Genomic DNA, 21,972 nt, shown 5'->3' on the forward strand with positions numbered 1-21,972 from the left:
CGATTTTGGCTTTTATTTTTGGTTTTTCGCCGGGCTTTTTTTTTAAACGCCCGCAACAAATTTGTTAGGAATACGTTATGTATTTGGTAACTTACCGAAAGCTTTAACCGAAACGCCAAACCGGCTAACCCAACCATTTTTAAAACTTGGAAAGGTCCTAACCATTTGTTCGATAGCTTTTTCGACGGCCTTTTTATTTTAATGTTCGCCGTATTTAGCAATACCCAATTGCTTACCCCAAAAGGCACCGGGGTCCTGCTTTTATTATAGTACTTTTTGTACATATTATTTGTTTTTTTAGCAATTTTTTAGCTTGCTTTTTAATTGTTTCCAAAGCCTCCGCTTTAATTTTAACCGTTGCCAAAGGTTTTTTTTTAATTACCCGAAAGTTATAAAGCTTTCGTAAGTAAAACCCCATTAGCAAAAACGCCGGGGTTTTTTGCGATCCCGAATGCACGTTCGTATTGTGCATTTACGCTGCCAAATGCAATAATAACGCCCAATCGTTTTGCTTTTTGTAGCAAAAGCACCGGAAGTAATGCTTTATTGTTTGGTTTGTTCGTTCCATTTGCCCGTCGGTTTAAAGGTGGTATGCTATTAACAACCTTCTTTTAACTTTTAAATGTTCGGCAAAAATTGTTTAAAACCCGTTTGTAAATAATTTATTCCGGTTCGATATAATCCTTTCGGGCATTTTTAATAACTTTTAAACGTATGCAAATAAAAAGCTTCCCAATTTTTTACTGGTTAATTTTGTAAACGTTGGAATAAAAAAGCTATATTTGGTAAACCGGTTAACCATTACCAATATTGCGTTGCGCTTTTTGCCGGTTCCATTTACCAACGTTAAAAATTTTCCGATAAAATCCATCGATAGCTTTTATCCCGGGCGGTTTGGTACGGGCAAAAATGCTAGTAGCCCGTAAAGTGTTTATATTTTTGGCTTCGTTTGCTAGTATATTTAATACGTCCGTACGTATTCGCGTACGTTTTTAGCTATACCCAGCCATTTAAATTGCCGTTTAAACTTTTTTAAAGTTTTGGCCATGCTTTTGTAACCCCCCGTTGGGCTATCGTATTGTTTTTAAAGCATTGCCCGTTGTAACGGCGCTAAATTTGGGATTTAAACTTTTTTTTTATGCTTAAGCAAGCCGTTGCTAATCTTTTAAACGTTGGGTTTGCTTTTCCAAATACCGTTTTAAACAAAATCGTTTTTTATTTGTGCTTCGAGGATGCGTTCCAATATCGTTTTGGTATCCTTTTTAATGGTGGTTGTCCTTACGTAAGCTATTTTTCGGAATTTGGCTAACAAATCGTTTCGGAATTTTTTTTTTGCTTTATTGGCTTCCCCGTTTATAAATATATTTTAAAAACGTTTTAACAAGCTATCCGCGGGGTTCCGGTATTTTGGCTTCCATTTAATCGTAAAATTGTACTTTGCTAAATTTTCGAACCATTTTGCTTAACGCTTTATTACCTTTTTTTTTATTAAAATATGGGTATGGTTTAAATGGTTGGTAATTATTTTAACAATTTTTTGTAAATAAGCTAAATAATACCGTTACTTTTCGAAAACTTTTACGATTGCTAGCAATTTTAAATTAAAAATTGCATAGCGCAGCTTTTTTTGTTGCAACTTTTTCGACATGTAAGTTATCGGGTGCTACCGGCCGTTTTGTAATTGCAATAGCACCGCTTTTATCGCAAAAGCCAAAGCGTTGGTTCGTACGTACAACGGTTTCGAAGGGTTAAAATGCATTAATACCAAAGCTTTCGTAAATAATAGCTTTAATTTGCAAAAAGCCTTTTTTGCAATATTTTTTAAATAAAATACGGTGTTTTTGCTAAAAAGGTTTGTTAAAAGCACAGTAATTTTCGCGTAACCCTTTACGAATTTCCAATAATACCCCGTAAAGCCCAAAAATATTTAAATATCCTTAACGCTTTCCGGTATCCTTTATTTTAAAATTGCAATAATTTTATTTAATAAAATTTCGACCCCGAATTTGGTTATCCTAAACTTTAAAAAGTCGATATTATCCGTTTTAAATTCGCATTTGGCCGGGCTAACGTAAAGCTTAAACCGTTCGAATCGCTTTAGTACCGTTTTTATTGCTTCGCGGTGCTTTTTTTATATTTTTAAAAAAATAAAAATATCGTCCAAATATACGATGCAATTGCTATTAATTAATTTTTTAAACGCTATATTAATAAAGCTTTAAAACGTTATTAAAGCGTTGGCCAAACCGAAAGGTATTATTAAGTATTCGTAATGTTTATACTTGCAGCGAAAAGCAATTTTCCATTCGTTTTTTTGTTGGATCCGTATCCTGTAATAAACGTTTTTTAAATCCAGCTTGGTAAAATATTGGCTTTTAAATACCCGGTCGAATATTTCGTAAATTAGCGAAAATGTTAGCCGGTTTTTTTTAATAACCTTATTAAAACCCCGATAATTAATATAAAGGCGAAACTTCCCGTCCTTTTTTAAAACGAACAAAATCCCGGCGCCGGCGGGGCTGGTTAAATGCCGGATTTAACCTTTCGTTATGGTTTCGTCGAAGTACCCCCGAAAGGTTTTTAATTCCTTTTTGGATAAAAAATAAATGCTTCCGTAAAGCGGCATCGTTTCCTTTTCCAATTCGATCGCGTAATTTTAGCTTATATATTTTAGCAAAGGGTTTAATTTATAAAATTGCGCATATTTTGCAATTATTTTTTTAATTTATTCCGGGAAAGCTTTTAGCCTTTTTTTAAGGTTTTCCGGGGTTTCCGGGCGTGCAACCGTTAATACGGCTATCGCTTATCCCGATTGGATTAGCTTTTTAGCTATTTTTAACGAAATTATTTTAACCTTTTTAGTAATTACCAAAAACCTTTACTTTATATTTTTAAACCGGATTTTAATATCCTTTTGCTGGAACCAAAGCATGCTTAACGTAATGTTGTACCCGGCCCGGGGCATTATTACGTAAAATACCATTAACTTTCGGGTTATTCCCTAATTATCCGTTACTTAAATTTTGTATTTCTTTACCTTTAGCGTAAGCATGCGTTTTTTAGTATCGAACCATGCCAGGTAGCCCCCGTTTGGCACCGGTATTTTTTTTGCTTTTATTAAAAAACGGCTATGCAATAAATTAACGTTGCTTTTATTATTAACCAACGCTTTTAACTTTACCCGGCAACCGTTAATTCGTAAATATACTTCGGTTTTTTAACGCGTTTTAACCGCCGGGGCGTACTTTTAAGCCCCGGTACTTAAACGGCCAAATAGCGGTATCGAATTAAATAACGATATTTTGCTTTTTTTAAAGCACGCCGGCCGGATATGGCCCAGCTTTTTACACCCGTAATACCGTATTTCGGGCCTTTTCCCCTTCGCCCCTTATGTAATTGCTGGGGCTAACGGGGTTTTCGGGTTGTTCGTTCGTATTTTGCATGCTGCAGCGATATAGCTTAATTGCCCGCACTTAAAGCAAGTAACCGGCTTTTTAAAAGTTGGAACATTTATATCCCCCGGGGTCCCTTTATGCGGTTCCGATATTATTTTTGCTTTAAAGGCTTTAGCTTGCAATTTTTCTATAATATAAAAAAGGTTTTTAAATATTACCCGTTTTTAAATTTCGGGGCGGAACCGGTTAAAAAGCAATATCGTTTTTATCCATTCGGGTGCTAATTCGGAAAGGTTATTTTTTTATTAAATCCTAGCAAATCCGGAACGTTTTAAACGATTCGTAATTTTTTTATTTAATAGCAATATTTTTTGCGAACTTTTTAATTGCTAGTTATATCCGCGAATTGGGATTTTTCGACTTTGCTTAAAATTACCGCAAAAAATCGGCTTAAATAAACGATACCCCGGTATTTAAATAATGCATTTATGTATATTTTGTTTATTATGCCCGCCGATAATGGTTAAAAGTGCTGGAAGCTATTTGGACCTTTATACGGTTTTTACCGTAACGTTCCTTTTCGTTTTCAAAAATAAATTTGTAATTGCTAATATAATGGGCGATATTTTGCCAAATTGCCGACTTTTTAAATATAAAAGGTTTAAAAGTAATTTTGTTTTACGTAAAACCTTTCCGTTGTTTAAAAGTATTTTTTTTATTTTCGTTTAAACCTTTATGCGCATGCTTTAACCTTTTATTTTGGATTTTTTAAATTAAGCGGGCGCGCTTGCTTTGGGCTTTTAGCGCGTCGTTTATTTTTTGTAGCTTTTTTACGGAAAGGTTTTTAAAATCGTTGGAAATTTGCGAAATTCCTTTAATATTTTGTTCCGGTAGCCCAACGGCCCTTTCCAACGTGCTCGACGTAGCGTTAAGCGTTATTGTAAGCGGTGCAAGGTTGCAAATGCCTTTTTCAAGCTTGTTCGATCCTTTCCGGTAATTACCCGGGCTTGCTCCCTAAATAAAAAAGGTGTAAAAAAAAAACAATATGTTAAAAGTTAATCGGTGCAAAAGCGGGTGGTTACCGGGTTACGGGCCGAATACGGTATTTTTTTTGTTAAATTTCCGTAAATTTTTTACCAAAAGTGCTATCGCCAATAAAAATTGTTTTTTTTTAACCTTCCCCTTTTTTGTACCCTTTTGGGCATTTGGGGTTGGTTTTTTAAATTTTTCGCGCTTTAAGCGCTTTCGTGCAATTTAAGCTTTACCCTATCTTTTAATTTCGCCATTATGCTTTGGCCGCGACACCGGTAACTCGCCGGCATGTCCCCGGGGGGTCCGTGCCCGGCTGGCTGCCAACGCCCCCTTCCTCCTTTTTTGCCGGGCGGTTTCGCCCGTGCATTTAACGCTCCCCGCTTTCTGCCGGGCGGTTTCGCCCGTGCTTTTAACAATACCGCATCCGGCCCGTAACCCGGTAACCACCCGCCTCTGCACCGATTAACCCCTAACAATTTGTTGCATTATATTTTAGCTTTTCGGTTTTTGCCTGCGGTTAAACGCTAATATAACGTGGTAACTATAGTATCGCCCATTTGGATTAACATTAAATGGTACCGTAATTTTTTTTTAAATATCCAACCGGTTACGTGCTTGCTAACGAACATTATTGCTTTGCATTTCGGGCTTTTTTTCGCTACCAATACTTACGCGGAATGCCGGCGCAATTTATTGCTTTTTATTATTGCTAATTTTGCAATGCACATTACGTTCGCCTTTTTGTAACAAACATATTCCAATAATCCGTTGGTAATTATTAAATTTCGTTTTATATTTTCCATTACCATTTTAACCCCAAATGGTGCTTGGGTTATTCGGTTGTAAAACGGGGGGTTTTAAACGCTATTTTTTAGCAATTATATTTTGCAAAGTTTTGGTAAATATGGGTTTGTTGGTTTTTTTTTTACTTTGCTTTTTTTGGATTGCGATTTGGACGGCCGTCCAATCCAGCCCAATTGCTAAAGCATTTATTATTGCTTTTATTCCTTTTAATTCGGGCGTTAAAATTGCCGCTCCCTTTGGCACTTTTTCGCTTCGGATTGCTTTTGTGGTAAAGTTTTACCCCAGGTTTTTTGCCGTCCATTGGAACGCGTTCCGGGCCGCTTTTGTTACCCCGCATTTATTAACCGAGCAATACGTTGTTAGCGTTGTAATTATAGCGGTAACTTGGTTATTTATAAAGGTTTACGCGTGTTCCTTTTCCAATAAATCGGGTTTTTTTGCTTTTTTGCACATTTTGTTATAAAATTTCCAAGCCCCGTGTTAGGAGCACGGGCGAAACCGCCCGGCAAAAAGCGGGGAACGTTAAATGCACGGGCGAAACCGCCCGGCAAAAAGGAAAAAGGGGGCATTGGCACAATTGGCTAAGTACGGACTTTCCCGGTAACGTGCCGGCGAGGTGCCGGTATCGCGGCCAAAGCATAATAGCGAAATTAAAAAGATAAAGTAAAGTTTAAATTGTACGAAAGCGCATGGAGCGCAAAGGATTTATAAAACCGACCCCGCGTGCCCGAAAGGGTACAAGGGAAAAGGAGGTTAAAAAAGGAACAATTTTTGTTGGAAATAGCACTTTTGGTAAAAAATTTACGGAGGTTTAATAAAGGAAATACCGTATCCGGCCCGTAACCTGGTAACCACCCGCCTTTGCACCGATCGACCCTTAATACCCCGGTGGATTTGGCTTTTTGCGTATCCATTGCTTTTTTTATGCGTTGGAAAAGCTTAAAGGCTTGGTTTAACTTTTTTTAGCATAAAAATATAACGTTAATTGTAAAGCGGATTTTTTAAAAGTTTGCTCAATTTGTTTTTCTTTAAAGCTTTGGAACCTTATAATAAAGCTTTTCGGTAAAAATAAACCAATTTTTGTTACGACCAACAACTACCTTTGGCCAGGAGGGAGGGGTGGCACGACGCGGGAACCCTATAAGGGGTAAGGAGTTACGTAACCACCTGGGATTAGTGGATTAGGGAAGCAGGAGAGGTGAGCCACTGATCCAAGGGAGGCTTAGGAAGGCTTACGGAGTTAGCCTTGTGAGCCAATTGATCCACGACCCCAAGGGAGTAGTTATTGAGGTATAAGAAGGAAAGGGTTTTTTACTGTCCTAGGTAGTTTTTGATTGAGGCTTTGGCATTAGTCAAACTCTAGTTAGCTTCCAAGTAACCCTTGGAGCAAGCATTTAAACCGCACCCAGGTTACCTTGTGAATCCCCTCGATCTGTCAAGTTACGTGCTATTGTTCGATACTCCTTTGGTGCCTTACCTTAGGAGCAAAGGCCTGACTGTAACAATTTTGCCTGGCAAATGTTTTAACCATTATTAATATTTGGTTTTTATTTTTCCTTTCGTTTTTAAAACGGGCGGCCATTGTGCCGGCTTTTGTAATTATAATTTACATTTGTGCTATAATGTAATATTTTGGGTTCCAAACCGGCGTTAATTCGGCCGGGTTCGTTAAAGGTTTGGTTTTTGGGGCTTTCGCGTTTTTAAACGCTAATGCTAGCTTTTCGGCTTTTTTTTCGGTTATTGTTGGAACCTACCTGTCAGGCGCATGCACAGGCTTTGGAGGATCGCCATGCACAGATCCGGGATCTGTGCACCGGCCATCCAGAGCTCCTTTGTACTTATATAAAGAGGTCGGATCCGTCCCTCTCTTTCAGGAAGATTCCTTCCTCCTTAGACCTGAATAACAACATTTTGATTTGACTACCTTTTGATGATTATCAAACCTCAGTTTTACGCCGTTTGGAGCTCCACGAGCATAGGACTCCACCCCAGAGTCCTTCCTACAGTTATAAAAAATTTAAACCTTTTGGCCGGAATTGGAAACGGTTTATTGTTTGGTAAATTGCTAAAAATGGTAATTACAACTTTTTTTAAATATTTTCCTAATTGCGCTTTTTCGGGGCAAAAAAAAATTCGGAATTCTTTTGGTTAAAGTGGTTAAAGTTTTTTTTCGGGGGTAGTAAGCCGCGGGGGGGCTAACCGTTATTGCTTTTAGCAACGCCGGCTTTCGGGCTTTTTTGTATTTAATTTTGCCCAAAATTTTAAACCGTTAGCGTTGCATGGCCAACAAGCGCATTATTTGGTTATTTATTACTTTGGGTTAGCACGGGCACTTAAAGTAGCCGGGCTTGTACGGGCTTAAACAGTTTAAGCATTGGGGGGGGAGGGGGGGTTAAAATATTAATACGGGTTTTGCCCGGTTACCGCTTTACATTCCAAGCATTTTTTGCCATTAATGCATTTTTTTATTATATAAGCTAAAACAACGCCCGCACATTTCCAATTTAACTTTTTATTTAATTAATTTCGCCGGGTTTAACCCAAATACCCGGAAAAGCTTAATTGCTTTTCTTAAAATAACCGTAAAATTTTTTGGTTAATAACCCGTTACCGTTTTAACTTTTTGCTTAAAATATTTTATAGCTTTTTTCGTTACCATTTTTTATATAACCGGAATTTAAGCCCCGGTTCCGTTTATATACTAAAAAAATGAGGAGGGCCCATAAGGCCCAAATCGAAATTGCAACCGCGCGCTTTAAAGCGGTCGAAGCAATTTTTAAAGCCGTTATTAAAGCATTAGCGCTATTGCAATTTACCGCTTAAAAAAAGGCGGGCAACGCGTTGTGGCAAAAGTTACATTTTATTTTATTTGGGAATATTTTGGGCAATTAAAGCCAAAAGCAAACGGGGGAACCGATTCCTTTCCGAACATTTTAAGCACCAATATTACCGGAGCTTAACCGCGGGGCATACTGTTAAAGGTTAATCGGTGCAAAGGCGGGTGGTCACCGGGTCACGGGCCGGATGCGGTGTTTCCTTTGTTAAGCCTCCGTAAATCTCTTACCAAAAGTGCTATTGCCAACAAAAATTGTCCCTTTTTTAACCTTCCCTTCCTTCGTGCCCCTTCGGGCACGCGGGGTCGGTTTTATAAATCCTCCGCGTTCCATGCGCCTTCGTACAATTTAAACTTTACCCTATCTTTTAACTTTGCCATTATGCTTTGGCCGCGATACCGGTACCTCGCCGGCACGTTACCGGAAGGGTCCGTGCCCGGCCAATTATGCCAATGCCCCCTTCCTCCTTTTTGCCGGGCGGTTTCGCCCGTGCATTTAACGCTCCCCGCTTTCTGCCGGGCGGTCTCGTCCGTGCTCCTGACACATACGTTCCGCACTAACCAATTACTTACAAGCACCGAACCGTTTTAAAACAATTTAATTACGCAAACGCGGCGGCCAAAACCGCTTTTAACTAAAATTAAACCATTGTTTAATTATAAATTATAAAAACCGTTAAAACCGCCGTACAAACCACCCCCGGGCGGCCCGCAGCAAATAAGCCTTTTAAGCGAATATTTTCCCGTTTGGCTAAAAATTACAAGCTTTAAACGGTACAACCGAAAAAGTTAATAAAATTAACAAAAAAGGCATAAAAAATGCCCCGGGGCTTGGTTATACAAATTTATAAAATTATATTGGGATAAGCCATTATTATAAAAACTTTAACGTTACGAAATATTTTAATTCGGGTTGCCCGTTAATACGGGCATTTTGCTAAACCAAAAAAAAAACCGTTGTATATTTTTTACGGGGCGTTTTAAAAAAGCAATAATCGTTGGAAACATCATTTTCGGGGGGCGCGCGGGCTTGTAAAGGGCGCAACGATTGATTTTAAGCGGGGGAATTGGTAATATTGGTTTGGTGTTTTTAAAATACCCAGTTTTGATTAGTTTTGCCTTCGTAACCCTGACCCTGCCGGCCGCTAATTGGCTGCCGTTAGGAGGAAAAGATTTTTTCAAGGGAAGGTTGGACCCGCTAGGCCTGCAATCACTTGCTGCCGCACTATCGATAAGGGATTAGCTGCGGGTTCCTAGCAACCCACACATGTAAACATCCATAACCCAAAGCGGGTGGGTGCGCCCGACCACATTCGTGATACAATCTGGCGCAGCGTTCCGGCGACCCCACGTCGTCCCAACATTCTCAAGCGGAGCATCTAGCACTCGCGCCTTTTGGAATATCCCGAAAGCCTAGATCCACGGCGAACCCAACACAGAAGCAGTGGACGGGCGTCCCTATCATCTACTGCCACTCAGGTCCTGCGCAAACCGATCATCGGTCGAGAGACCCATCCCAGATATCCTGGTCGGTATTGGTGCACCTGGTACGAACATCGAAGGGGAAAGGCGACCCCGGACAATGAACATGCGCATGTCTTGGGCTCCTTCGCTGACCTGGAATGTCGAACTGGGCCAGTCTGAGACACGGCGGTGAAGAAAAAACAACAAACACACTGTCTACAATATGTCGGCTTTCTTGACGACAGTGTAAGTTGAATTTGACGGCCCTCCTGTCCTCCGCTGTCCCTTTCTATTCCTTCTTATCCCGCTTTGTGCCCGAATTATATGCAATGCTCAACTGGATCCGCCGCGACTATACCAAGGGTGACGATCCTAAACACCCACACCTTGAAGATATCGACGGAATGGCTACTCTTCTCGCCGCCCCAAGGATCCGGGCTCCGGAAGTGGTGTATCGAGGTCATGGCTTACAAGACGACTATTACAGGAACCAGCGCACGAGGAACCAGTTCCGACCACGCACAACAGGCAAGGGAGGTGCTACGAGCTACCAACTGCGCCAGTATGCCGAGGCAACTCTGGGTGGGGGCAGCTTGAGGAAGGTCGTGAAGCTGCCTGAGGGCGAGGACGAGAACGAGTGGCTGGCTGTCAACAGTGAGTGCTGGGGATCCTGTTTACGGACACGACACATGCCCATGTTAGCGCAGCCGCGGCTAACAGTAAACCGCACGCCCTCTCGTTAGTGGTGGACTTCTACAACCAGATAAACCTACTATACGGCGCCATCACCGAGTTCTGCTCCCCACAATCGTGCCCGGAGATGAAGGCAACGGACGAGTAAGTAGCCAGGACAATCCGTCTGTCTGTCTTGTTCTGCCTGGCTTCGGTTAGCCTGGACTTGGCTGACGTTCAACCCCAACCCTAGATTCGAGTACCTATGGCAGGACAACGAAAACTTCAAGAGGCCAACTAAGATGGCGGCGCCGGCTTACATCGAGCAGCTGATGGCTTGGGTGCAAGGCAACATCGACAACGAGGCTGTCCTGCCCAGCCGCATCGGCGTGCCGTTCCCCAAGTCGTTTCCGGCCCTCGTGCGACAGATTTTCAAGCGCATGTACCGTGTTTATGCCCATATCTACTGCCATCACTACCCGGTGATCCGTGAGCTCGGCTTGGAGCCGCACCTCAACACCAGCTTCAAGCAGTACGTGCTCTTCATTGATGAGCACAACCTCGCAAGCGGCAAAGATTTCTGGGGCCCGCTGGGTGATCTCGTGGAGAGCATGTTGCGGAGTGATTAGAACCAAATCACGTGTGCAGACTCCTCACCTTCAGCTTTTTGTTGGCACCATCTCTCGTCCGGGTGTCTTTTTTTCTCAGGTTATTGTTTAGTTTTAGTTTTTCACAGTCCTTCTGTCATACCAACTGTCGTTTGATTCAGTCTGTTTCTTTTTCTTCTGAGATTTTCTAGTTTTCCTGTACCAAAGGCGTTCGGAAGAAGGAATGGCTCGCAGATATACCTCGGTCGCGCCGGGGTGTACACACGGTCTGGCGCATATATTGGCCTGGGCAGTAATAAAATGCATACCACAGATACCGATCGCTCTGGTCGCCACTTCCCATAATCTTAAACTTACCTTGTGGAATCAAGATGGCTGTTGATGCGCTGCGTAACTTTTGTCGCCTTGTCGGTGGGGTTTAGTTTGGTCGAATGCGATCATGTGACCCGACCAAATGGCAGACGCCAAGCGTCCCGACATTTTCCCGACTGGATCCGAAAACACCTCTGGCAAGGGAGCTCGATTGATCCAAGCCTGACTGCGACCGAGAACTGAGATCCCAACCAGCTCAAGACACACCACTACGCAGCTGACCGCCATGCTGTCCCGCCAGGCCATCCTCCGCGCTGCCCGGACCGCAGCGCCCCAGCGCGCTGTTGCGTCGCAGGTCCGCTTCTACGCTGCTCCGCCCGCCGCCAACAACGACATCGTCAAGCCTCCCGTGGCTCTCTTCGGCCTCGACGGCACCTATGCCACCGCCCTTGTACGTGCGATTTCTGGCCCAACAGCCCGCCGTGGGCCCAATCAGCGCCCCCAATTACCTGTCCTGCTCCTCTCGAATACCCTGGTAGCCACCAATTGGTTGTCGTCGCGGCTGCATGCCAGACCCTCCGATGAGGGGCTGAGGGCTGGATGATGAGCAGCAACAAGAGCCGGAGTATAAAGAGGGGAATCGAGATTGAGAGAGAGGCGGTACACGGAGGCGGGGGTGAGAGCAGGAGGAAGAGGCGCGACCGGTGGAGGGGAGGGAAGTAGGAGGAAAGAAGGAGGAAAGAAAAGTAACTCGGCTAACAACCCGCTCTTGCCGTCATCCACAGTACACAGCTGCAGTGAAGACATCATCTCTAGAGCCCACGGCCAAGAGCCTAGCCTCCCTCGGGGGCCTCTTCAAGCAGGACGCCAAGCTGGCCCGCGTTCTGAGCACCCCGACCCTGTCGGCCGAGGACAAGAGCGCCATCGTCGCCGAGCTCATCAAGGCGTCCTCCTCGAACAGCGAGACTGTCAAGAACCTCCTCCAGGTCCTCGCCGAGAACAACCGTCTCGGGCTCCTCCCCGAGGTCGTCAACAAGTTCGGCGAGCTCATGAGCGCCGCTCGTGGCGAGATCGAGATGGTCATCACCAGCGCCACTGTACGAGACCCCCCTACGTTTTCTGCCTCTGCCCCTTGCGCCTCACGGGCTTGATGTCTTACAACTCCAGTCGTGAGACCAGCCATCACAAGTGACAAAGCTATTCATGCTAACTGATGTAACTGTGCAGCCTCTCGACAACAAGACCCTCGGAAACCTTGAGAAGTCTGTCTCCAAGTCGAGCTACGTCGGCCAGGGCCAGAAGCTGAAGGTCACCAACAAGGTACGCAGACCCATCCTGACCACCCAGGTTCCCTTTGGATGACTCCGTAGCCATACATGTGACAATAAGCGCGTGTGTGCCTGTGCTGATTCGAGAAACTGCCTCCCGCCCTCAGGTTAACACGGACATTATTGGTGGCCTGGTTGTTGAGATTGGTGACCGGACCATCGATCTCAGCGTTTCTTCCAAGATCGCCAAGATGAACAAGCTCCTTACCGACACTCTGTAAAATCACATCAAGCTAGTCTCTAACCTGCCAGGGCCGGTTTTGCCCTTTTGTCACGTTAATGGAGAGTAGGAGGCAGACCTTGTCCTGTCCATCATCCACGTTTGGCAGAGACTTTCTCTTCCATGTATAGACTCATGTTTCCATCCTTCACATGCTCGAGGATTTCATGTGTCCATAAACCTGAGCTCGCTTGCCGGAAGCCGAGTCAAATGTTTACCCATCATGGTGGGTAACAACAGTGCAGTTTGGTATTGATGCAGCTGTGTCACTCCTACTCCAGACTCCGGGTCGTCAGTTCCGATAACGGCGCACTCCTCAAAACGCTCGAATCCAAGGGGCATGGATGAGAGGAAACACCATTGCCCCTAACAGCTGCACAGTTTGCGGGCCTCATGTGTTTTCACATGGCCACAGCTTCAGCCTCGTATGACAGGTGGGATTTGACAAGAGGAGGATGCGAATCCCCAAGTGGATCCAAATGCGAACAGCAACAAAAAACGCCCCAGGGTGGCAATGTATTGAGGCCGTGTGGCGGCAGCCATCCCAGCTCTACCTCTGATCTATCAACGATACTATTCTAGACGATACTGGACCCATTCCCAGGTCCACAAACAGTCGCCTTGTCCCAGCCAACCCCCCAACTGTTACCGCACCCGTGGTCTGATATCTGATGAAGGTGAAGGGGTCATGTAGGTTATTCTAGGTGTCATTTAGGGAAGCCTGGTTGTCGTGATGGCCATAGGAGATAAGGGGCAGGAAACAGTATTTAGTCGGAGGCGTGGGTCTCGAGCTCGTCCCCTGGCTCCTCAAGATCGCGATCTTGCTTGACTTTGTTGAGCTTATGGTTGATGTATTGATGCATTGCCTCGTCAGCCTCTGCCCTCTCTCGGAGCAGGGCCGGGTCGGCAGCCATCTGGACGCCCAGTCCGCTCATCGAAGGGCGGCGTGTCGAGGCTTCCGATGTCATCCCATTGGTATCAAAGTCGGACCGGCTGCCAATTGAGCGTGCAGTAGAGTAGCGGCGCATCTTGGGTGTAGACGGCGTCCGCGGTCGCTGATGGCCACGGTCCATGATGTCGTCAAAGTAGTGCGCCATACCCACAGAAGGTGTGCGGGGGGTTTGAGGCAGACGGCACTTCAGTCTGCGATAAGTCGCGAAACATTCATCGTTAGCACTCGATCTGGACCAGTCCGGGGAGCGGGGATTTAACTTACCCAGTCTCGTGGATCATGCGGGCAATCAGGCCCGTCCAGCCACACTGGTGTGTAGCACCCAGGCCGCGACCAGTGTCGCCATCGAAGAATTCGTAGAACCAAATGTTGTCCGTCCAGTGCTCGTCGAAGTCGTGGAGGTCGCTGCCGCCATTGATGCTCCGGCGGCCGTCGTCCCTGCGCGCAAAGAGATGCGTCAGGCGGTGCTGCAGTTCCTCGGCGACATGACCAAGGTGCATCATATCGCCAGATCCAGTGGGGCACTCGACCATGAGAGAAGGCCCGAAGAACATGTAGTATCGCTGGAGAGACTCGATGAGGAGGTGATTCACGCAGAGCCAGATGGGGCCTCGCCAGTTGCTGTTGCCCCCGAAGAGGCCGCTGTCCGAGTCACCAGGAACGTAGCCAACCGTGAATTTCTGTCCGTTGACTTCCATGGAAAAGGGGTGCTCCTTGTGATACTTGGACAGCGAGCGGATGCCGTGGGGGCTGAGGAATTCATCCTCGTCCAGCATGCGCTTCAGAATTTTGACCAGCCTGTCCTTGCTGACAATCGATAGCAAGATGCGATCGCCCTTGCCGCGCTTGGTAATGCTGGCCATGTTCCGTTCGGCCACATCGCACCGGTTCTTCATGAACCACTCGACCCTCTTCTTGAAGTCGGGCAGCTTGTTAAGCAGCTCGGGTTCAATGGTCAAGGTGGCGTAGAGTGGGATGAGCCCGACAAGCGACCGAACGGGCAACTGCTGGATCCAGGGGCCTCCCCAGGAAATGGCATCATAGTAGAAGCCGTCCTCGTCGTTCCACAGCGACTTCTCGTCCTTCTGGCCGGTCCTGAACGTCATGGCGTCGCTGATGAGGATGAAGTGCTCGAAGAACTTGGACGCCATGTCCTCGTATATGCGGCGGTGCTTGGCCAGCTCCAGGCAGATGCTCAGCATGCAAAGGCAGTAGAAGGCCATCCAGCCTGTGCTGTCTGCTTGGTCCAGGGTGCCGCCTGTCGGCAGCGGCTCCGATCGGTTGAAGAGGCCAATGTTGTCGAGACCGAGGAAGCCACCCTCAAAGACGTTCTTCCCGTCAACATCCTTGCGGTTCACCCACCAGGTGAAGTTGAGCAGCAACTTCTGGAACACGCGCTCAAGGAAGTCCAGGTCCTGTCTTCCGTACATCTTGCGCTCGATCTTGAAGGTCCGGAACGTTGCCCATGCGTGTACAGGCGGGTTCACATCGCCAAAGTTCCATTCGTAAGCAGGGAGCTGCCCATTCGGGTGACAGTACCACTCCCGCGTGAAGAGATCGAGCTGCTTCTTGGCGAAGTCTGGATCAATCATAGCGAGGGTGAGGCAGTGGAAGCTCGTGTCCCAGGCGGCGAAGAAGGGGTACTCCCACGAGTCGGGCATGGACAAGATGTCATCGCAATGGAGGTGCTTCCATTGGCTGTTCCGCACCGCCTTCCTCGAGGCAGGAGGGGGCGGCTGGGTCGGGTCGCCATTAGCCCACTGGTCCCAAATAAAGTAATAATGCTGCTTGCACCACATCATGCCGGCAAAAGCCTGCCTCTGGATGTTGCGGAGGTCGTCCGAGATGGGCAGCGGACTGATTCTGTAGTAGAAGTCGTCCGCCTCTTCCTTTTTCCTGTCCAGCAGATTGTCGAACTCCTCTTCGTCAAAGTAGGCCTCGTCATGCTTGGAAAACCGGAAGCGAACAACTGAAGTAGACAGTTTGGACATGTCAGACGGTGTGTTCAGGGCATATGGGAGTATGGACCAGAAGCTTACCCGCGCATTCACCCGGGCCAACGCCGCCAGCCTCGTTGAAACTGTACACAGCAGCAGATTTGGTGCCCTTTTGAGCTGGATTGACAGCCGCCTTCTCTCCATCCACGACGTAGCGATGGAAAGCATCCTTGACATATGGCTGGGGGTTCTTGCCATCATAGAGAGTCTCGAAGTTGGTGTCGTTCTCTGTGAAGATGGTCTCAGGCATGACGTCGTAGCCGCTAGGTCCGACGCCAGGAGAAGGCGAGAACACAGTGTATCTCTCGCCAAGTGAGTGGTGCTTGGACTTGATCACACCTGGATAATCTTCATGTGCCCAGACAGCGGGCTTGTGATCGGCAGGCTCACGACCCCAGGCCCAAGTGTTGCGGAACCAGACGTGAGGCGCGATGTGGAGCGGGGCTGGATCAGGTCCACGGTTCCAGGCGGTGACACGGAACAGGAGCTCATCTGGGTCATCATCTTCCTTTGCCACCTCGATGATGATGTCCCAGTAGCGGTTGTCGTCGAAGATGCCTGTGTCAACGATCTGATACTCCTTGTCCTCCTTGGTCCGGCGAGCATTTTCCTTGCGAAGGTCTTCGTACGGGAACGCCCTCTGCGGGTACTTGTACAAATACTTCATGAAAGAGTGCTATAGGGGCAAGAGTGTGAGCGAAGGAGGTCGGTGAAGACGGGCCGGGCCTGCAACTCCAGGAGGAGGTACTTACTGTCTAAGGTTGGGTCGTGCCGCGGGGTAAAGTCAAGCGGGTGACGCCGGTCAGCTTCATAAAACACGCATTGTGACGGATCAGGAAGAATACACACGGGGAGATTGTCTAGATGGAAATGTGCCTCCTTGATGCTTTCGCCATGGTTTCCTTGCGGGTTGGAGAGACCAAAGAGTCTCTCCTTGAGGAACGGACTAACAACATCATGATACCACAGTCAGCCAGGCGGATCACACAGAAGAGGTGGGTTCAATGTTGCGGCCGGGATGGGGGGACCATGGCCAGGCTCGTGACCAGGCTCGTGGGGGATACAAACTCACTCTTTTTCGTTCCAGAAGGCGAAGGCGATGTTCTGCATACCATGAGTGTCGCATACTCCAGCAATGCCGTCTTCGCCCCATCGGTAAGCCCGCGCCCGGGCATCGTCGTGGGTGAAATCTGTCGAGCCGCAGCGCCACTTGGGTCAGCACGTGTGATCTGTGGCGACTCGGTGGTGAGGAACAGGGGTCACTGTGCTTCTGCGTCCTACTTACGACTCCAGGCATCGCCATCCGGGCTGTAATCCTCTCTCACTGCGGTTCCGTCGAGCGTCAGTAGGTCGATCTGGACGATAGAATCGGTATCGATGTCGATGTCGGTGTCGGTGTCGGTGTCGGTGTCGGTGGGTGGGGAGTGGCGGAAGCATGTGAGAGACGGGCGGAGGGGGTTTGCAAGCTCACCTGTAGCCCATTGTCGCTCAGCGACGTATGAGCCCCATTTCTTCCAGTACTTTGTCCGGCTGCGGTCCTCCTTCAGGCGCCTCTCCTCCTCCGTGAGGAATTCGTGGCCCTCGAACACGACCATCTTGGGCTGCGCGGATGGTGGCCAGCAGGGATTGGCAGAAGAAACTGCGCACTAGCGCCAGGGGCGTTTTGTGGGCTGAAAGTCCAACGAGCGGGACACGAGGGCAAGCGAAGACGAGAGAGATGGGTAATGCTGTAGCTGTGTTGAATGATACGGATTGTTTTTGAGGAGAGTTGGTGAGGACCGTCGAGGCGTATTTGTGTAGCAAAGATGATTCACGTCAGTAAGGCCAATGCGGTGTCGGCTAAGCTGGGCTCAGGTTACGGTGTTGATGGCGGGGAGAGCGAGGATCATTATGTGAGATGGATGGGCACGGAATTGGAACCCAGGCGGAGCCTGCTGCGGTGCGAGACAGCGGGAGCTCTTGCATTGGAACCACAGGCTTGCTCTTGTCTCCCGCTGCGCCAAAGGCACCTTGTCGGCCCTTCCCAACAACAAGGGACAGCCTGGACCAGCAGGAGCTTTCCACTTTCTACCCGATGAAAAGTTGGGAGCTTGCTTTTCCAGCTCCGTGGGAGCACAAAGCTCCTCCCTCGCCCCGTCCTTGGTCCACGCCACTGCAGACGCAGCAACTACGACTGTCAGAAGCGATACCGGCCCGACCAACCACGGCCAACTACGTCGCGTCGGACACGGCATGCAGGCAGGTGGTAGGCAGATTTGCTTGCATCCGTGCCTCCGCGCCTCGCAACCCGACCGCGGAGTCCATGCCCTGGGCCTTCTTTCTTGAGTGGTGCAGCATGGCCAGATAAGGAGAAGCATTCCTGCCTGGCCGGGCAGCTGGTGCCCGCTGCTCCTGTTGAGGTTGACTGGGCCCTTGAGCTCCCCACACCACATCGACAGCCGCACGGCAACTTCGACTGGCTCCAACCGCGAGTTGGGCTGAGATGGAAGTCTGGGAAGTCGCTCAACACGCTATCTTGGACGTGGAGGCAAAGTCCCTGCCCCAATGGAGGTGGATCAAGAATGGCCGTAGAACCCCCGAGACGCGGGGCGAGGAGGAACGCCCCCTGCCCATGGGCCTCCTAGAACGTGCCCCTCCCCCTTTAGACGTCTGCTGGAGGAACTGGGCATCCGCCTAATGCAAGAGGTGCAGAGATACAGAGGTGTAGAGAATACGGGGGCGTAGACATAATGGGCCACTCGACCTACACGGTAGACTACGGCCACCTCTGGCGCAAGCTTTGACTTGATCGACTAGATGCTTTTGAGGTGCTGCCCGCATCGGCGGGGTTGTGTTGTTGAGGATTGCGATGACGTCATGCGCTGAAGAAAAAAACCAGTGCTCTGGGCAGCGTGGCAATCAACCAGTATGCGCTTCTTGACCCCTAAAGCCTCGGTACGTCGGTAGTAACCACCGAATCTGCTAGACCCAACATGCTCGTTGACATTCGTGAACTACAGATGGCAGGCGTGTGGGAGGCTGCTCCTCAATCTAAATCCCTCCCATGTTAGGTACGCAGGTACCACCAATGGCTTGGCTCCTTGGCGGGCAGTCCAGCCCGATCGAGGTTGAGGCTGAAGCCTGCTGCCGGGGTCGGTCCCATTGACTGTTCCACGGCGCCAAATAACCGCTCAGCGATCAGCCACAATAGGGGTCACTGCGTCGGGCGTGTGTGCTTTACTAGCATAGTCGGGCAGATTCAATGCCCACCTACTATGGCGAATAGGAATATCACCAGAACAGACAATTCGGCCAAGGGCGATCAAGGGAGGGGGAAACTAGTCGTGGACAGGTGCGGCACTACCGCAGGATCGCAACCCTTCTCGTAATGGCATGTGCGTCTACATGTGGCGTCTCACGATAGACGGCTGTGAACAGTATGCAGACCATACCGCGATGCAGAACAGAAGGGAGACGTGGCCTAATGTGATTGTTGGGCACGGATGAATACTAAGAAAGGCACCGCATCCTAGCTCGCATAGAAATCAAAGCCTTAGTTGCAGGTGTTTGATATCGATCTGATCAATGGCTACGGCCTTAAAGTTTAGGCTTCACGGCTGCCCGTGCTGAATTTGTAGCCGGCGCCGTGGCCTCCTCATTGACAACGACCTCGCCTGTTGTCCTCTCCCCGCTGCCAAAGAATATTACCTGGACGGTGAGATCATCCCTGTTGACGGTGTTAGCAGGCGCCCACCTTCACGTCAACGCCCGTGGCGTGTATTCACTATATTGAGACATGGGATTGCAAAATTGAGGGAACACAATCGTCCGAACTTACCGGTACCTCCTAGAAAATGGGGACGGGAGGGTCAGGAGTGCTGAGACCTGCTCCTCGTTCCTCCCGCCGAGAGCGTTGCGGATGAGGTGGGTTGCCGCGTTCTTGTCTTTGACAACAAAGCGGTCCTTGCCGTCGGGCGATAGGCCCCACTGCAGTATGCGGATGGGCGTCTTCTGGCCACCCGAATCAGAAGCGGCTTGTGAGCCCTCAACCGGGAGCCCGCTCTGTTGCGAGCCGAAAATGTTGGACCACACCGCGCCGAGCTGCGACTGGGTCCCGGTCGCGGTCTGGCTCTCTAGCCACTTACCGACGAGGCCCACGACTTCCTCGTTCGTAAGCATCTCCCAGAGGCCGTCAGTAGCCAGGACGAGGAAGTCGCCCTTTTCGGGCTCAATCTTGGTCGTGGTGACCACTGGCTCTGCTGTGACGTATGGGGGCGTCTTGAGAAGAGCCGAAGGCGTCCTCCCGAAAAAGGACCGCCGCAGTCGCTCCGACACCTCGCGAGTCCATTTGTAGCTGGCGTCGCCAAACGCTCGTGTGGGCTCAAGGCCGCCGAGAACTCGGCCGTTCCGTACCACATGCTCTTCGCCTGGGTGCAGCTTGCGCATGCGGGCGGCCTCGTCGGGGTTGCCGCCTGTCTGATCGATCGACAAGGGCGTAGCGGACCACTTGCCCGACGCCGAGCGACGGCCGAGAACGGCTCGCGAGTCACCCGTGCAAGCAACGCGTAGCAGCTTGGACTGGCTGTCATAGAAAGACAAGAGCGCGCACGACCCCGACAGCGCGGGCGCCAGAAGTTCCGCCGCTGCCGTCTTGTTGTTTTGCTTAAGCACTTTCTCGACGCTCTGGTTGACAATCTCGTCGTCGAGGCGCGTAAAACCCGCCTTCATGGCTGCATCGATTGCGTCCGCGGGTGGCTTCATGCCGGGCGCGGCGCGATAGGTGTCGTTGAGCTCCCTCGCGACGGACCCGATCAAGGCCTGTCGCAGCTTGGCAGAGGTCGTCCATCCACTGCGGCGGTAGTTTCAAACGAGATGGATGTTTGGGTCAGCGCTTTCCATAACTTCTCCAAAGGTGCCATGCTGGCTCCATTCCCCCGCAAGCGCCTTCGAATCAAAAGTCGGGTGTTTGCACTCACGAATGACCGTCAAAGACTCCCCAGAACATCCAGTCGTTCTGGGCAACAGACTGGCCAGCCTCCGACTTTCCAGGCACCTCGACAATTTTCTCGGCATGGTCATCCTCGATGGGGTCATTGCTGGGTAGTTGAACCAGATCGTAGCGCACAACACCCTGGCCTCTGTTGACAAGATACGATTGTTCGTTCTTGCGAAGCTTGTGGGTAGACTGGTCGGGGTTGAGCATCTCGACGACCATGCGCCGCTCGTCCTCGGTAGTCTTGGAGATGGGACCCTCGCCGACAAACGTGCCTGTGTAGAGCTCGTCGGCGCCTATGACGAGGACATTCCGAGTCGGGGCGGCACCGTCGATAGGCTTGGCAGGGCCCGGGGTGTAGGAGCGGGCCGGATCAGTCATATTGTTGCCCTGGTATGAGTACCACGCGCCGTATCCGACAAGCGTGGACGTCAGGAGAACGGCGAGGCGGCGGGAGAACATGGAGGACTGCAGGGGCTCCGTGGGCGCATGCTTGGGAGGAGGCCGAGCGCTGGGGCGCGACGAGTAAATACGAACGCCGCTGAGGCTTCCGGGGCCGGCGTTTCGAGGCTGAATCAAAGTCCGGCACCTAGCGCCGCGCGCGAGGCTCCGAACAGTTAAATGACAGGTCGTTCGAAGCGCGCTCACGGTCGGTCGACGCATGGGGGCTGTTGCAGTCTTGGTCTGGAGCAGCACTCCGAGACCGACACGAGATTAATTGGGTTGGCGCGATGGGCGGCGGAAGACCAGATGCCGCCTCGGTCGCCTCGATGCGACTGCTGCTAGGCCAATGTTACCTAGATTTCGCTGACATGTGCGTTGTGTTGGATGTGGGTGTGCTGGGGGTAGGCCCCGCCTGGGAGCACTGGCACACAGGAGATATGGATCCTTCTCACCAGAGAGCAGAAGCACAGAGCCAAGATTCCGTAATATCTCGACGGCGACAGAACTGGTCTAGCTGCTTTGGGAGCGGCTGGATATCCACACTCTGAGCAAATGAGTTGGGGAGTGCCCGCGGACCCACCTGCTTTTGTCGACGAGCAAATGGTGAAGCGCTCAGCCACTCTCAAAGCAGTTACCTAGACCAATTCTGTCGTTTTCGAAACAATGCGCACCACCTGCCACCGACGGAGTGAAGCGATGGATACATAACTGCCTCTGGAAAGGTGCATCTGCGTTATATATCAAACATGACGCAAGGTAGGAAAGATAACGCTCATATTGGCAATAGCAGAATATTGGGCTTACCTGGGTATATGTACCTCTAGTCACGGTTTTCTGATGTATTACTTGCGTCAATAGCTTTACTCGCCTGCTTTTATAGATGAAGCCTGACGCGTTAAGTCGTCATGTTTCTGTGCTCAGGTGCACGCGAGTAATTGA

General features: G+C 49.1%; 6 protein-coding genes across 6 annotated transcripts; 3 read left to right on the plus strand and 3 right to left on the minus strand.

Annotated features, from left to right (window-relative positions):
- Positions 1 to 4,163: 4,163 nt before the first annotated feature.
- Positions 4,164 to 5,056, minus strand: GGTG_11333 (hypothetical protein; the record flags this gene model as incomplete). Its single annotated transcript, XM_009229219.1, has 3 exons — positions 4,164 to 4,409; positions 4,661 to 4,896; positions 5,032 to 5,056. The coding sequence occupies 3 exons, from the start codon at positions 5,054 to 5,056 to the stop codon at positions 4,164 to 4,166; spliced, it is 507 nt and encodes a 168-aa protein (XP_009227483.1).
- Positions 5,057 to 9,332: 4,276 nt separating this feature from the next.
- On the plus strand, positions 9,333 to 11,180 carry GGTG_11334 (maintenance-ploidy protein mob1). Its single transcript, XM_009229220.1, has 5 exons — positions 9,333 to 9,611; positions 9,704 to 9,774; positions 10,016 to 10,182; positions 10,272 to 10,365; positions 10,454 to 11,180. The coding sequence occupies exons 2-5, from the start codon at positions 9,752 to 9,754 to the stop codon at positions 10,827 to 10,829; spliced, it is 660 nt and encodes a 219-aa protein (XP_009227484.1). The 5' UTR covers positions 9,333 to 9,611; positions 9,704 to 9,751; the 3' UTR covers positions 10,830 to 11,180.
- A 156-nt stretch (positions 11,181 to 11,336) lies between these two features.
- On the plus strand, positions 11,337 to 12,962 carry GGTG_11335 (ATP synthase subunit 5). The gene is made up of 4 exons (XM_009229221.1): positions 11,337 to 11,571; positions 11,906 to 12,217; positions 12,348 to 12,440; positions 12,556 to 12,962. The coding sequence occupies exons 1-4, from the start codon at positions 11,407 to 11,409 to the stop codon at positions 12,667 to 12,669; spliced, it is 684 nt and encodes a 227-aa protein (XP_009227485.1). The 5' UTR covers positions 11,337 to 11,406; the 3' UTR covers positions 12,670 to 12,962.
- Positions 12,963 to 13,148: 186 nt separating this feature from the next.
- On the minus strand, positions 13,149 to 18,128 carry GGTG_11336 (hypothetical protein). Its single transcript, XM_009229222.1, has 8 exons — positions 17,089 to 18,128; positions 16,903 to 16,941; positions 16,690 to 16,807; positions 16,467 to 16,563; positions 16,370 to 16,372; positions 15,660 to 16,293; positions 13,885 to 15,589; positions 13,149 to 13,811 (listed from the first exon to the last, which is right to left on the minus strand). The coding sequence occupies exons 1-8, from the start codon at positions 17,210 to 17,212 to the stop codon at positions 13,436 to 13,438; spliced, it is 3,096 nt and encodes a 1,031-aa protein (XP_009227486.1). The 5' UTR covers positions 17,213 to 18,128; the 3' UTR covers positions 13,149 to 13,435.
- GGTG_11337 (hypothetical protein) lies at positions 17,423 to 18,251 on the plus strand (the record flags this gene model as incomplete). The annotated part of the gene is made up of 3 exons (XM_009229223.1): positions 17,423 to 17,509; positions 17,700 to 17,862; positions 17,952 to 18,251. The coding sequence occupies 3 exons, from the start codon at positions 17,423 to 17,425 to the stop codon at positions 18,239 to 18,241; spliced, it is 540 nt and encodes a 179-aa protein (XP_009227487.1). The 3' UTR covers positions 18,242 to 18,251.
- An 842-nt stretch (positions 18,252 to 19,093) lies between these two features.
- GGTG_11338 (hypothetical protein) lies at positions 19,094 to 21,503 on the minus strand. Its single transcript, XM_009229224.1, has 3 exons — positions 20,573 to 21,503; positions 19,435 to 20,445; positions 19,094 to 19,323 (listed from the first exon to the last, which is right to left on the minus strand). Exons 1-3 carry the CDS (start codon positions 21,250 to 21,252, stop codon positions 19,194 to 19,196), a joined length of 1,821 nt encoding a protein of 606 aa, XP_009227488.1. The 5' UTR covers positions 21,253 to 21,503; the 3' UTR covers positions 19,094 to 19,193.
- Between the last annotated feature and the right edge of the window lie 469 nt (positions 21,504 to 21,972).

Source organism: Gaeumannomyces tritici, assembly GCF_000145635.1.
Source record: "Gaeumannomyces tritici R3-111a-1 unplaced genomic scaffold supercont2.6, whole genome shotgun sequence".
NCBI lineage: Eukaryota > Fungi > Ascomycota > Sordariomycetes > Magnaporthales > Magnaporthaceae > Gaeumannomyces > Gaeumannomyces tritici.